Consider the following 13,644-nt stretch of genomic DNA (forward strand, 5'->3'; position numbering starts at 1 on the left):
GGAAGCCTACTGCCACATACCACTGGATGAACAGGCGAAGCAAGTTGCAGTACTAAACACCCATAAAGGCTTATTTGCTTATAATAGGCTGCCATATGGCATTGCATCAGCCCCTGCCATATTCCAAAGGAAGATGGAAGAACTTCTGAAAAATGTGCCAGGCACTCAAGTCTTTTTAGATGATGTACTGATCGCAGAGGCAAAGAATAGCTACGGGAAGACGGTAAACAAGGTACTGGAAATCTTTCGGGAAAATGGTATCCGGTTGCGGAAAGACAAGTGTGTGTTTGGAGCACAAGAAGTGACCTACTTGGGACACAAAATCGACCGACACGGCTTGCTTCCAGCAGAAAAGAAACTGGACACTATCATGGAAGCACCAGCGTCCAGAAATGTTCAAGAACTCAGATCGTTCCTGGGTCTGATCACCTATTACCTCAGTTTTTTGCCTAGCATGTCTAGTCTCCTGGCACCCCCGGTACCGGTTGATACAGAAAGACAGCAAAGGGCTGTGGGCAGCTGAAGAGAAGACAGCGTTTGCAGCTGTGAAGAATGCTCTGATAAATTCAAATTTGCTTGTGCACTTTGATCGCACGAAGGAACTAGTGCTAGAATGTGATGCCTCGCCAGAGGGTATTGGTGCCGTGCTATCTCATGTGATTGATGGTATTGAGAGACCAATAGCATTCAGATCCCGTACCCTCACAAAGACAAAGAATAATTATTCTCAGTTGGAAAGGGAAGCCCTGGCCCTCGTGTTTGCTGTGGTGAAATTTCGTGACTATTTGTTATGCAGGGAGTTCACGTTGAAGACTGATCATGAACCACTGGTGGGGCTCTTCAAAGAAAACAGGCCCATTCCTACTACTGCTGCATCACGCATTCAGAGGTGGGCAATTACCCTTGGGGCCTACAAGTACACCATAAAATACAAGCCTGGATCCAGCAACCAAAACGCAGACGCATTGAGTCGACTACCTGTGCCAGCCAGTGAGACGGAACAGCAAATGCAAGACTCTGACCAACAAGACAGTGCACTGGTAGCCAGCATTATGGACACTGCACCTGTCTCAAGGAAGCAGCTGGCAGACATTACTGGAAAAGACCAACTCATGCAATGCCTTCGTGGATACATACAAAGGGGGTGGCCCAAGAAACCCCCACGGTCTAACCATGACCAAGTACTGCCATTTTGGAGACGAAGGAATTCCCTCACTACAGGTGGGCAGCTCATCCTTATGGGAGACCGACTAGTTGTTCCTGAGGCAGCTAGAAGAGCATTCCTGCTGGAACTGCACGAAGCACATCCTGGAGTCAGTACCACTAAAGCGTTGGCAAGGAAACTTGTGTGGTGGCCTGAAATTGATCAAGATATTGAACAGCTTCTACGCAATTGCCCGATCTGCCAGCAGACAGCATCTATGCCACCATCTGAGAAGCCAGCTGCATGGCCAGCAACAACTCAGCCATGGACACGTGTTCACATAGACTATGCCGGCCCAATTGAAGACAAGATGGTGTTGGTTGTTGTCGACAGCTATTCAGGCTGGATTGAAGCCGTCGCAACAAACAGAGCAACCATCGCAGCAACTATTGAGATCTTAAGGAGCATATTTGCCAGATTTGGTCTGCCCAATTGTCTAGTGTCCGACAATGGCAGTGCCTTCGTCAGTGCCGAATTTGAAGAATTCATCACGAAGAATGCTATAAGGCACATCCGTACAGCACCCTTTCATCCCCAATCTAATGGGTTAGCAGAAAGAGCTGTCAGGGCAGTCAAAGATGGTCTAAAAAGGCTCACAAGTGGAACACTCTCAACGCGCTTAAACCGATGGTTGCATGACCACAGACGCACACCATCTGGAGGTAGGGACAAGTCTCCTGCTGAAATGCTTCTGGGCTATCGACCCAACGGACGCCTGGACCTGGTTTTGCAGAAACCGCAAGGACCAAAGATCGAAAGACACACGCCAGTGAAAGGGAAATGGGTCCGTGGCCAGACTGTCCTTTTTCGTAACTTTGGCCTTGGTCAGCGTTGGGTGAAAGGGATTGTTGAACATGTCTTGGGAAACAGAATGCTCAAGATCTCCACAACGAAAGGATCCGTCACCCGACACTTCGACCAGGTTCATCGTCGTGATGATGATCAATCACTGATCACTGAGCAAAATGCATGGTGGGACATACCGGAACCACAGTCAAGCTCAGCACCAACCCCTCCAGGTGAAGCTCACTCTGGACGGCCCACTCGTATCCGACGACCGCCAAACCGACTGAACTTGTAACCTGGACTTCAGTGGTGTGGCTCTGAAACCAAGTGTGGGGGAGTGTTGGCCGACGTACAAAACACGTTTGGCAACTGTGGGTGTGTGGGACAAAAAAAACATGGCGTGAGAATAAACGTGTTCGTACCGCTGTTCGTTGTCAGCGTCATTACCGCGGTGTGGTGACCCAGTGTACACCACAAGTCGACAACTAGTCAACAAAGGTCCACCAGAAAAGAATTGTGTTTGATTTCTTACTTCATGCAGTAGCCCTTGTAATCAAATTCCACAAATACTTATAGTGCACACTAAATTTTGTATGAACTTTACAGTTTGTCACATATTAACAACATCCATTATGTAGGCCATAGGCGCATGCTTGGCGCCGAGTTTTTAATCTGCCGAGGAAGGGGGGGGGGGGAATTCACACTCTCCCTTTTTTCATTCGTTCCAACTCCCCCTCCCCTCCACGCATGCTCCTTGGCAAGAGATATACACTGGCAGAGAGGCAATATATGTAAACATCAGTTTTATTTGTTTCTAAAGTCAAGCAAAATGTGCTAAAAAGAATGACCACATGGTTCTTAAGGTACTAAATAAGTAAATGAAAAAAGAAACTGAAGAACATGTAAACTCTTGATAGACCTTCATAACGCCCTTAGTTAAAGTGAAAGAAAACACAAAACAACACGAACATTTCTTCAACAAGGTAACAATTCGTATATATTACAAACTCATTACAAACCTTTCGTTTGTAAGAACCACTGGGCAGTACAAACATTTCCACAATAAGCTGACAGTATAAAATCTAAAGACAGATCATAAACTCTTCGCCTTTCAAAAATGTAAACGAACTGCCAAACTCAATACAAAACAAAAAAACAAGAACAGTACTCATAGGGCAGAGGTTGTAATAACGAAGCGGCAAAATGCAGATTTTATGGGAGGGGATAAATTAAGGTCAGGGGTAAACGAATGAATTGTGGCGCAAGGAAAAAGAAGGAAAAGCAAGAAGGAGACAGGTTAGGGCACCAGCCCGGTAGACTGCGCTACCGGTTGCAGCATGCTTGGCGCCCTAGCCTGTGTCCTTGGTTTTCCTTCTTTTTCCTTGCGCCGCAATTCATTCGTTTAGCTATTGTGGGGTCTCACATGTGCTCTTGGGACAAAGGAACGACAACACAGTAGTGCAAACAATCAAAAGGGCATTTATTGCACCTTTCATACACTAATGCACACTAGCCGAATTACAACCAATAGAACATTCACATGGGCACGCGACAAATCAAGTAAGTCCGACTCACCGCGACCCAATAGCAAGCGAATACGTTCGCCCCATGCAATGACACCATCGCCTAGTCATTCACGTGTACGGTCACGCGAATGGTGGCGCGTTCGAACGATCCGTGTTCGTCCATACCAGTGCCCCGCTCCGATCCACGCGAGACTTCTCGCGAAGCGTGGATCGGCGCACGCGCGGGACGTCCGCGCCGCTCACCGATTCCAACCCAAAAGAGAGAGTGCCTTCGACCTTTTTCTCCCAAATCACCCCGCCGTTCGGTGGCGTTAGCATCGCGACACTCGCGCCATCTCTCGCAATGCGCCGTAAAGCTACGCGGCGAAGCCGTATTACGGGAGCCATGCGGGGAAAACAACATCAGGGGACGCGTGAGAGTCGCGCATCCCCACACTATGCACCAACTCGCCCAACGCACTACCTTGCTAAAGGTCAGGGGCTGTGACAGCTTGAATAAAGCTGGCGCATTTTACTGTGATGAAGTTCACTGTCCTTTTATACAAAGGCTACCGTACAATCGAGAATGTCTCTACGCACAGTTGATCTCTGAATGAACTCATCCGCGATGTCACTGAGATTTATTTTGCGGGCGAGCTCTTTGTGCCCATGGAGAACTCCTATGTGATTTAACCACACTTGTTTCATTGTTGACCTCAGGTACATTTTGATGTGACGGAGGCATGAAAACAATCTCTCCGATGTGCATGACGTGACTGGGATAGTCAAAGCAATTTTTACAAGCTTAACCACCTTGGGCAAAAGATCTCGCAGCTGCTCACAGTTATCGTCGGAAAGCATCTCTAAAACATCCTGGAATGCTTTCAAGGGTGTACTGCGCTGCCTTGCTATATCTATAAGCGTACTACAGTGAACGTTGAGCCATTCAGGTTCAAGATCTTGCCCGTAGAACTTCAACAGGTAGGTGCTGTCACCATTCCCAGTCAAAAACTGCTCAATCTGTGTCATGTGCTGCCACATTTCTGCTGGATACCTGTCGTCCAGCGAGGAATCTACTGTGTCCAATACCTCGTAGAACCGCTTGTGGTACATGTCCTCGGCCGAAAGAAATATGTAAGGTACAGATCCGTCATCATACCATCGTGGAGTCTTCTTTTGCTTTACCGCAGGAGCTTCTTTCTCTTTAACATTGAGTTCCAATTCATGTGCCTCTGCGTGTGTCTCGTTCCAAAATCAGCAAAATCAGCAATCCGTCCGCTAAGACTCTGCCTGATGGCCTTGACCATTTTTTCTGCTTGATCAAATCTTAGTGCTGCTTTGTGCAATGTAGTACTTACTGTTTATATAACTGAACAAGTAACTTAGCGCAATTAAAAAAAAAAAAAAACACGGACACAAGAAAGGGAGACAAAGACAAGCGCTTGTCTTTGTCTCCCTTTCTTGTGTCCATGTTCTTTTTATTGCACTAAGTTACTTGTTCAGTTATGGAAAACCAACTAGCCCGACAGTTAACTATTCTAGATTACTGTTTCTAATCGTGAAAACACGAGTGTCAGGAGCTTGAGGATGAAGTATGTGTTGAATTTTGACAGCACTTTCAAAAATCCACCGGCTTTGATTCCGGCATCATTCCATTCTTCTGATGCTAGGCCATGAAGAAACGAGATCAGGTGGCTATAGTTCTGAACAATAAATAAACTTCAGAGCAATGGCGCTTAGCATCCACCTCGTGGGACAAAACTTCCACAAGTTTACACTCTCATCTTCTTTCTGAAATTCTTGGAACATATCTAGGCACATTGGGGGAGCATGTAACTAAGTTTATCATTTCTGATATCATGCCCAATAAATCGCGACACATTTCCACTTTCTGACTCATGTTCTGCAGCACTAGGTTAAGTATGTGTGCAAGACAGTGTACGTACATTGCTCGCGGCTCCTTATGTTGTATGAGTGCTTGCAGCCCACCGTGGTCCTCTCATATTTGCAGCACCATCATAGCATTGTCCACGGCAATTGTCAATGCTAAGATAAAAACTGCACAGGACGTCCTTTAGAAGGGCTAAAAAACTGGTTGCCCTGGTGTCCGCAGTGTTATGAAATCCACAGAACAACTCATGCGTTTTGAAATTCTTTTGGACAATACAGTTACATTGCGGAAGACACATATACAGGTGTATTTACTATATATACACGAGAGGCAACAATGCATAAACAAGATGACTTGTGAGACCAATTCTACATCTACACATCAAATCATCTTCTTCGGACTAACGCTACTCTTGGTTGCGCCGTAACATAACCCCCACCTGCAAAGGCACCATCTCGACGCTAACTATAAGAGAGGTTAACTCGTGGCAAAGTAAGGTTTCAGTAGGGACTCATGCACAACATCAGTGGCGACACGCGAGTCCACTGGAGCGATCTTGTAGTTCACATCGCGAAGCTGCCGCAGTATCGTATAGGGCCCTGTGTAGCGCGGCAGCAGGTTTGCAGACAAGCTGACGTGGCGACGAGGTGTCTATAGGAGCACAACGGAGCCAGGAGGAAATCGAATGTCCCGATGTCGGCTGTCGTACCGGATCTTCTGTGTGGCCTGAGACTCAGTGAGCCAGGAGCCGGCAATCTGGCGTGCCATGTGAGCCCAGGCGAAGACGTTTTGAGCATATTCAGCGGGAGTGTTCGTCGAGGAAGGAAGTAGTGTGTCAAAGGGCAAAGTAGGGTGGCGGCCTCAAAGAAGGTAAAACGGGGGAAAGCTAGCAGTCTCGTGACTGGACGAATTATAGGCCAAGGTCATGAAGGGTAGCATGCTGTCCCAATCACTGTGGTTGTCAGAAATGTACATAGACAGCATTTCTGTCAACATGCGATTGAGCCGCTCCGTGAGTTCATGAGCCAAGGTGTGAACAAGATCTGTGGTGAGCACAAGTCGCCGACTGCGCCGGCACCATTTTGACCAAAAAGGTCTCGGTCCCTTGCAAGGGTTGCACCTGCTCAAAATTCTGAAAAAAAAAAAAGTGCAGGTCTTACATGAGTCTATATGGCATTATTGCAATTTTTGAGATAAGTAAATGACAAATATATCCTCCTGAGACACGAACACAACTCTGTGATATAACCACTCTTCAAGGTGGTTTTTGTTGTCTACTGTTATGTTATGAACTTGAAAATTTTTTAAATATAAATACCAGGGTTAGATGCCAAAAATTGCATCTTTATGTACGTGAACATCTCCTCATGTTTGGTATGGTAAAAACTGCATTTCATTACTTAAACGCAGAGATGAAGATGGAACTACGTGTAGTACATTGCCATGTTGCTGGCGCGTCTGGTATTTTCACTCAATCTCAGTGATTTCAAAACACGCCTCAAGTTTGCTTTCGGCCGTCTGGGACGATACAGAGGTCTAGATCAATTGTGTCAAATTCCTCGAAAGTGGATGAAAAGAATATGAGTAAACCACTTCTTTACAGTTACACATACACCGTACTTTATACCCATAATGAATATTTGGCCTAATCACTTGCGAGTGAATGTATAAAAAATGCAGAAGGCAATGTGCAATGTATTGTACAAGGGGTCTTAGGAGGATATACGTCTGCGATTTTAAAAAAACAGAAGGAACATCTTTGTACTGCCATTCTACGCACGAGAGTTGCGCATAGCTGGGGCTGCTGCGCGTGGCCTCTGAAATAGCAGTGGCATGCTTTGTAGCGCAGTCTACCGCGATTGCCACGGGGTACTGCTACGAGCCTCACGAATGAGAGAGAAAGCTGCTCATTGGTGAGATAATTACGTCCAACTCGACTTATACTTGAAGGAATTGAAACATTTTTGCAGCAGTAGATTCGTGAGGTGACATACTTTAATACTGAGGTCATTCTATGATTAGTTAGAAAAGTGTTTCACTGTCCCTTTAAAAGGTTGCTTTACCAGCCACCAGCACAGTAATAGCATCACATTCACCTTTGTTTTTATCACTGCTAGATGCTGACTGAGCAGTGACTGCTTCCTCTCATGTTTGGGAGTATAGTCTTGATTGTCTTCATTGCTGTTGCTGAGGCAGCTGTCGTCACCTTTATCTTTTGATGGAAGGCGCATCCAAAACCCTTTGTTGGGTTTTGTTTGCCTTCATTGTTTTTTTTAAGTGCAGAATAATCTGCAAACACACACAATCGCTACTAATCGCAGCGGTTCAGCCTGCCGAGGTGGCCAAATCGGAACACGCCAAGCGTCTCGACGTGCTGACTTGCCCACGAGAAATTCATAAGGGCGTTTTATGCCGCTTGTCGATGCATGCATGAGTGGCGAAATGGTTTCAATATCGGCCAAGTCAAAAAATTTCAATGGGTCCAATTGGTTTTCAACTAATTGCCACCAATTGGTTGAATGCAACCAATTGGAATTTCGCCACCAATTGGAATGCACCAATTACATCCAATTGATAAACCAGCTGGTAAACCTGTTGAAGCTAACTGGTCAACCAGCTGAAGTAGACTGGTATCTAACTGGTCAACCAGTTGAACACATATGGTCATCCCATGGAAGCTAACTGGTGGCCAGCTGGTCAACCAGTTGAACTGGACTGGTATCCAATGGTTAACCAGTTAAGCACATGTGGTCATCCAATTAAAGCTAACTGGTGCCCAACTGGTCGAGCAGTTGAAGTAAACTGGTACCCAACATTTCAACCAGTTGAACACACATGGCCATCCAATTGAAGCTAACTGGTGCCCAACATGTAACGGTGTGCCTAAGTGCACATGCATAAAATAAATACCATATAAAGGAGGTACTTGTTGCTTACAAGAATTCATTACATTTTCGATGGGGGTTTCAATGGGGGTAAAATGCGAAAACACCCATGTACTTAGATTTAGGTGCACGTTAAAAAACTCCAGGTGGTCCAAATTTCCGGAGTCCCCCACTACGACGTGCCTCATAATCAGATCGTGGTTTTGGCACGTAAAACCCCATAATTTAATTACATTTAAAAATATTCTGATGCCCATTTAATAATAATAAATTTTTATCATTTTATTAAATATACCGTGGTGTGATGCCACAGACTTGTTTTAAATGTTTGGCGGTCTTGTTTTATGCACACAGTATTAAAATTTATGATTGTGCTATTGTGCTTTCACTAATTCTAAGAAAACTATTATCACAACCTTGCTGCTAGCTTGCACGGCTGCCGTCAATGGCATACATTTCTTGTGCATTCATCAGGAGATGAGTCCTCTTCCAGTAAATACACTTAGTTTTGCACTAACAAATGGCATTTCTTCTAAACTTTAAATAGTCAGCTTTTGCATTTAACCTTTCATTAACTAGAATCGGTAAGCTCATGTGTGTGCAAGTGAGCATTACGCAAAATAGCCAAGAAAAAATGCCAAAATTGCACAAGTTATAAAGTTTGCTTGTAGCATTGGGCCTATTTTCATCTAGGCATTTGCTTTGCAGGATACAGAAGTTAAAGCTTCTGGGAGCACATCTGTAGGTTACACATAAACCTGTAGAGCTAGCTGCATTTTACACTGTATCATATTTAAACTGATTATTTGCTCACAATGCCCCAACCAGCTGTCCAAATTCTTTGAGATAGCATGCACCCTATAATAATTTTTTTTTTTTAATCTAGCAAAATTTCTAAGGAATCCAAACGGTGTAAGACTGCAGCTCTTGATGTACCCGATCAAGGGTTTAAATTGAGAATGTGCATGCTTGGCTCAATTGGCCGGAAAGTTCTGAAGTCAGGAACTAATTAGACGGTTCAATGAATCTGGACTTTTTACCTGAGCTAAAGGCACTTTTAATTAGGCTGCCATGTTAGTAAGAAACATTACAACCAGAATTTTAATTGGAAGAGAAATGTTCCAATGGGTCTACTCCAATGTACAACCAATTGGACAAACAAGCATTCCAGTTGGGAGACCAATTAGAAAGTACTGTTCTAATTGGTCTCCAATTGGACTAACAAGCATTCCAACTGGGAGTCGCCCCCAACAGGGACCACCCTGAGACCCCGCCATGATTTTCAATAAAGATGTTGTAACCACCACCACCATTCAAACTAGGAGACCAAATGGAAAATGATGGACAATTGGAATGACCAATTGGAAATGTGAGGTCCAAATGGTTTTTCAAATTCTAGTGCGCATTCCAGTTGGTTTCCAATTCATTCCATTTGGGTCCATTTGCTAACAACTGGTACGACCAGTTGGATCAATTCACTTTTTTTGACTGGGAGGCTTCTGTGTTCTATTGCTGCTTTCAGACAATTTTAATAATGTTTATTTAATTATTTATTACTCAGTACTTTGTTGAAAATGACAAGTTTACAAAGTCACGAAGCTGTTTGAAGCCATAAGGACGAAGTTTAGGCAAATTCATGTACTTTCCATAATTCCCATGCTGGCTGAACCGCCCCGACTGCAGCTCCAGTAGACACTAGCATCAGAGGTCCCTCTAGTAATTATTGTATGTAACTCTATGAAACAAAGTACTATGAGCAAGCAGAATTTACTTTGAGGGTCAAGGTTATTTATCTTTCATGCTACGGCAGAAATTTATCTTTGATTTCCCATCGCAGCATTAGTCTGATTAGTATGCTGTATGTCTTGCATTTGTCTTGATGCATTCATCAGCTAGTTCATGAAACCAATGAGTGGGCCATGTTTCTCGTTTCTGGATGATGTGTCTCATATCCATTTCGTTGCCGGGACAAACTCTGTATGTGTAGGTGTGGTCGGCCTCCTTTCTTTCTGTGATGTCTGTCAAAGCCTACAGTTACTTTTGATGTTAGGTTTTTTTCTTTGCTGTATGGTCATCTTTCACTGCTCACTCATACATGCTGTGCCATAATGAGGTCATGTGTCAAGTCCTTCGACTTTTTTTGTACTTCAGGACTATCTTCTACTATCAGCAAACTCTGAAAATAGGACCAGAATGCCAAGAATGTCACTTGTCATGCCTGCAGGAACATTCAATGGTGAGTCTCATCATATCATGATGCTTTGTTTCTGTGTGCTACCTCCCATCATTTAATTTACAATGCATAAGAAAAAATTGTTATGTATTGATACACAGCAATTCTGACTTTTGATGGTGTACAGGTTTATACAGTATAACCTCAATTAATATATGTACAGTGCAGTCTTCTGTTAAAGGGAACACATGAGTGCAGAGCATGCGCAAATTTTTCCCTGTAAGAAGTGTAGAATCTTCAAGCTTTGCAGCAAATAACTTGTGGTTAATGACTCTGGCACCTGTCCGCACACCTGTGCAGCCCACTGAGATAGCTTTAGCCTGTGCTTTCATCTAGAGCGCCAGTAATGTGAGAGCCGCACATTAGAGTGTTCCCTTTAGTGGACCGCACCGTACTTTCATAAAGTGTAGTTACAGTAAAATATAGTTGTGATCTAACTGGGTCATTACTGAACCCAATATCTTTGTTGGCTGCTGTGGGAAACCGTGCCCACTCAGCCGACGTGCCAAACAATAGCAGTGACATCGCTGCTGAGGAAGAGGCTGAAGTAGAGTGCAGGACTGGCTGGGACCTGCTAGTTGTGGCCTTGGACTCGGGACTTACCCACTTCACACCACTTAAATCGTACCAGCTCATCATATACATGCCAATTAATGCATACTAATGTGCTTATCGCTTCTTTCTGTGTCTCGTTGTCATCTGGTGCTGTTTTGTTTCTTTGAACATGCACCAACTTGCCCAGATAGTGCATCTAATCTATTGCAATGCGTACTATGCTCAGCTTTCACCATTTACAAGTTAAACATACAGCACTTTTGTTGATGTGCTGTGCTGAAGAACCTTTCGCACTATTGGAACAAGTACTCAGTGTGTTGACAGACTAATTAAATCATTCCAGTGCAAGTTCCAGTGACTGCAGCAATACTTATTCACAAAATTCATCAATGTCACAGAGGTTTCATGCGCCCATTGATTCTTGGCAGCACAATGTTCTTCATGTGACTTAAGAGAGCCCAGTTGCATCACAGCAATAGTTGCACATTGCACCGTAGTGCTGGAAATGTTCTGGACATCTTTAATGAAGTATGTGCTACCTGCCTCTGCTGCACCTCTTTAAGCAGTTGGTAGGCTTGTATCAGCATCCATATATTGCTAAATTGAAAGAAGCTGGCAAGAGAAGGTGCTGCACCAGTTTGGCAATTGGTGAGGAACACGCCACAGTCAGCTTTCAAGGCCTGGAATTACAGTTATTAAGTGTCTCGGTGCTCGTATTGTGACAGGAAACAGCGGGTGCGCGCTTGTGTACTTAAACATTTCATGTCCCGTGACAGTGGCCCCTTTGCACTCTTGGTATAGTTCACCACAATACTTTATGTATGCTTGACCGTGTAAAACTGCTGTATTATGGCAAAGCTCAATTTCAGGAATGGGCATTGTACTGTGCTTAGATCCTTGCCATGCTTTCCGCGCTTCAACGTCATCGGCAAAGGTGAAGGCGGAGTTGGCGCCATTGCTGATGGTGGCATATCCTTAAATGAAAAAACACGGTACCGAGCAGCAGGAAGCTTTATAGAGAATGTTGAAGCACAGCCTAATGACAGTGCAAAACTACTAGTGCTGCCAGCGGGTTGGCGTGCAACAGCACTGGTTTGAGGCTGCGAGATAATCAAAATTGCTGCAGTGGTGACTTTAATTAATGCCGTTTTGGACCTGCGGTCATGGCCAAAAGTCTGAAAATTTGGACGGCTAAGGGTTTCAGTATCCAAAATTTCGGACGTTCCTATACATTGGCTCTATGGGGTACATGGCAGTGCCACGAAGGCATCTGAATTATCAGGCATGTCCGAAAAATCAGTTGTTGACTGTATAATGAAACCAAAAGTACGAGATCCAATGCAATATCTGATAAAGCAAAAAGAATATTTGCTCATTCACAGTTCTTAACATGTTTCTTGGGAGGCAGGCATTCCAGAGCTGTATTCTCGGTCAATCACTTTTGGGGATACGATCACTTTCACATGACTTGGCGCCGTACACGTGGGCATCACATTACGAGGAACAGAGTTCCTTGCACAGTGCCAAGATAGCATGATTGGAACTGCTGGAAGCACTGTCACCCGTAGACAACGACGCTTCTGCTGCCGAGCCATGCGAAATCTCTTGAAAGTGATCATATCACCAATTGAAAACACTTAGTTCCCTTCAACCTAGTTTCCAACGGAGTTGATACACTTGTCCAACCTTTTCTCCCACTGTTCGAAGCAACTCTGGAGCTCCTCAAGCCTTGTGCTGCTGAGTGCCTCCGGCAAAGTTGTCTTCACCTCGTGCTAAATCTCTTTCATTTATTGAACTTTCTTCGTTTAAAATAATGAAGAAAGTCACAGGGAGCTCAGTCCTAGGAGTAGGGTGCATGGGTAACACTGGTCCATTCCTAAGAGACTAATTTAATTACCATGTCATAGCCAAAGCAGTTGGAGCTATGGCGCTGTCGCGATGGAGCAACCAGCCACCCACATTCCACACTTTTGCGTGTTTCCTGTGCACATTCATTCTTAATTGCTTTAATAATGCCAAGTAAAATTGGTAATTGACAGTTTGTTCAGGAGGGGTAAATTACTGTTTCACAATTCTACAAACACCAAAGAAGAAGAAAAAAAAAAGAAACAATGATCATAGTCTTCCCACCACCATACTTGTTGCATTTTTACGGTCTTGGCAAAGAAGGCGTCTTCAACTGGCTTGAAACTTGCTTCTTTTTGGAGTCATACCCAAAGCACCAGCTTACGTCACCCCTAACAATCTTGAAAGAAGGTTTGGACCACTTTCAGTGTGATTTTTTAAATCCTGGCGCAAAACCAAACAAATATTTTTTGTCTTGTTTTTGGTCTTCTGTGAGCAGGCAGGGAACAAACATTGCATCAGTGCATCTCATGTCGAATTCCACTCTCAATATCCACTTACATGAGCTCCAGCTTATGCCAGCAATTTCTGAAATCTTGTCAATACTGTGGCGAAGACACTTGTTGGTTTTTTGTCGAACCTTTTCAAAAATTTAGTAGGTACAACTAGTTGAAGGTCGGCCAGAATGAGGATGGACTTTAATGCTCATTTCTCCTCGTGGAACCACGCAAACCTCTCAG

General features: G+C 44.2%; 1 protein-coding gene across 1 annotated transcript in view; it reads left to right on the forward strand.

The window, feature by feature from the left end:
• The window catches only part of LOC119436577 (cyclic AMP-dependent transcription factor ATF-6 alpha-like), a 126,862-nt gene that overhangs the window by 106,213 nt on the left and 7,005 nt on the right, over window positions 1-13,644 (forward strand). The window contains exon 12 of the mRNA XM_037703462.2: window positions 10,423-10,507. Coding sequence (XP_037559390.1) covers window positions 10,423-10,507 — 85 coding nt within the window. The remainder of the gene's footprint in view (window positions 1-10,422; window positions 10,508-13,644) is intronic.

Source organism: Dermacentor silvarum, chromosome 1, assembly GCF_013339745.2.
Source record: "Dermacentor silvarum isolate Dsil-2018 chromosome 1, BIME_Dsil_1.4, whole genome shotgun sequence".
In the NCBI taxonomy this organism is placed as follows: Eukaryota; Metazoa; Arthropoda; class Arachnida; order Ixodida; family Ixodidae; genus Dermacentor; species Dermacentor silvarum.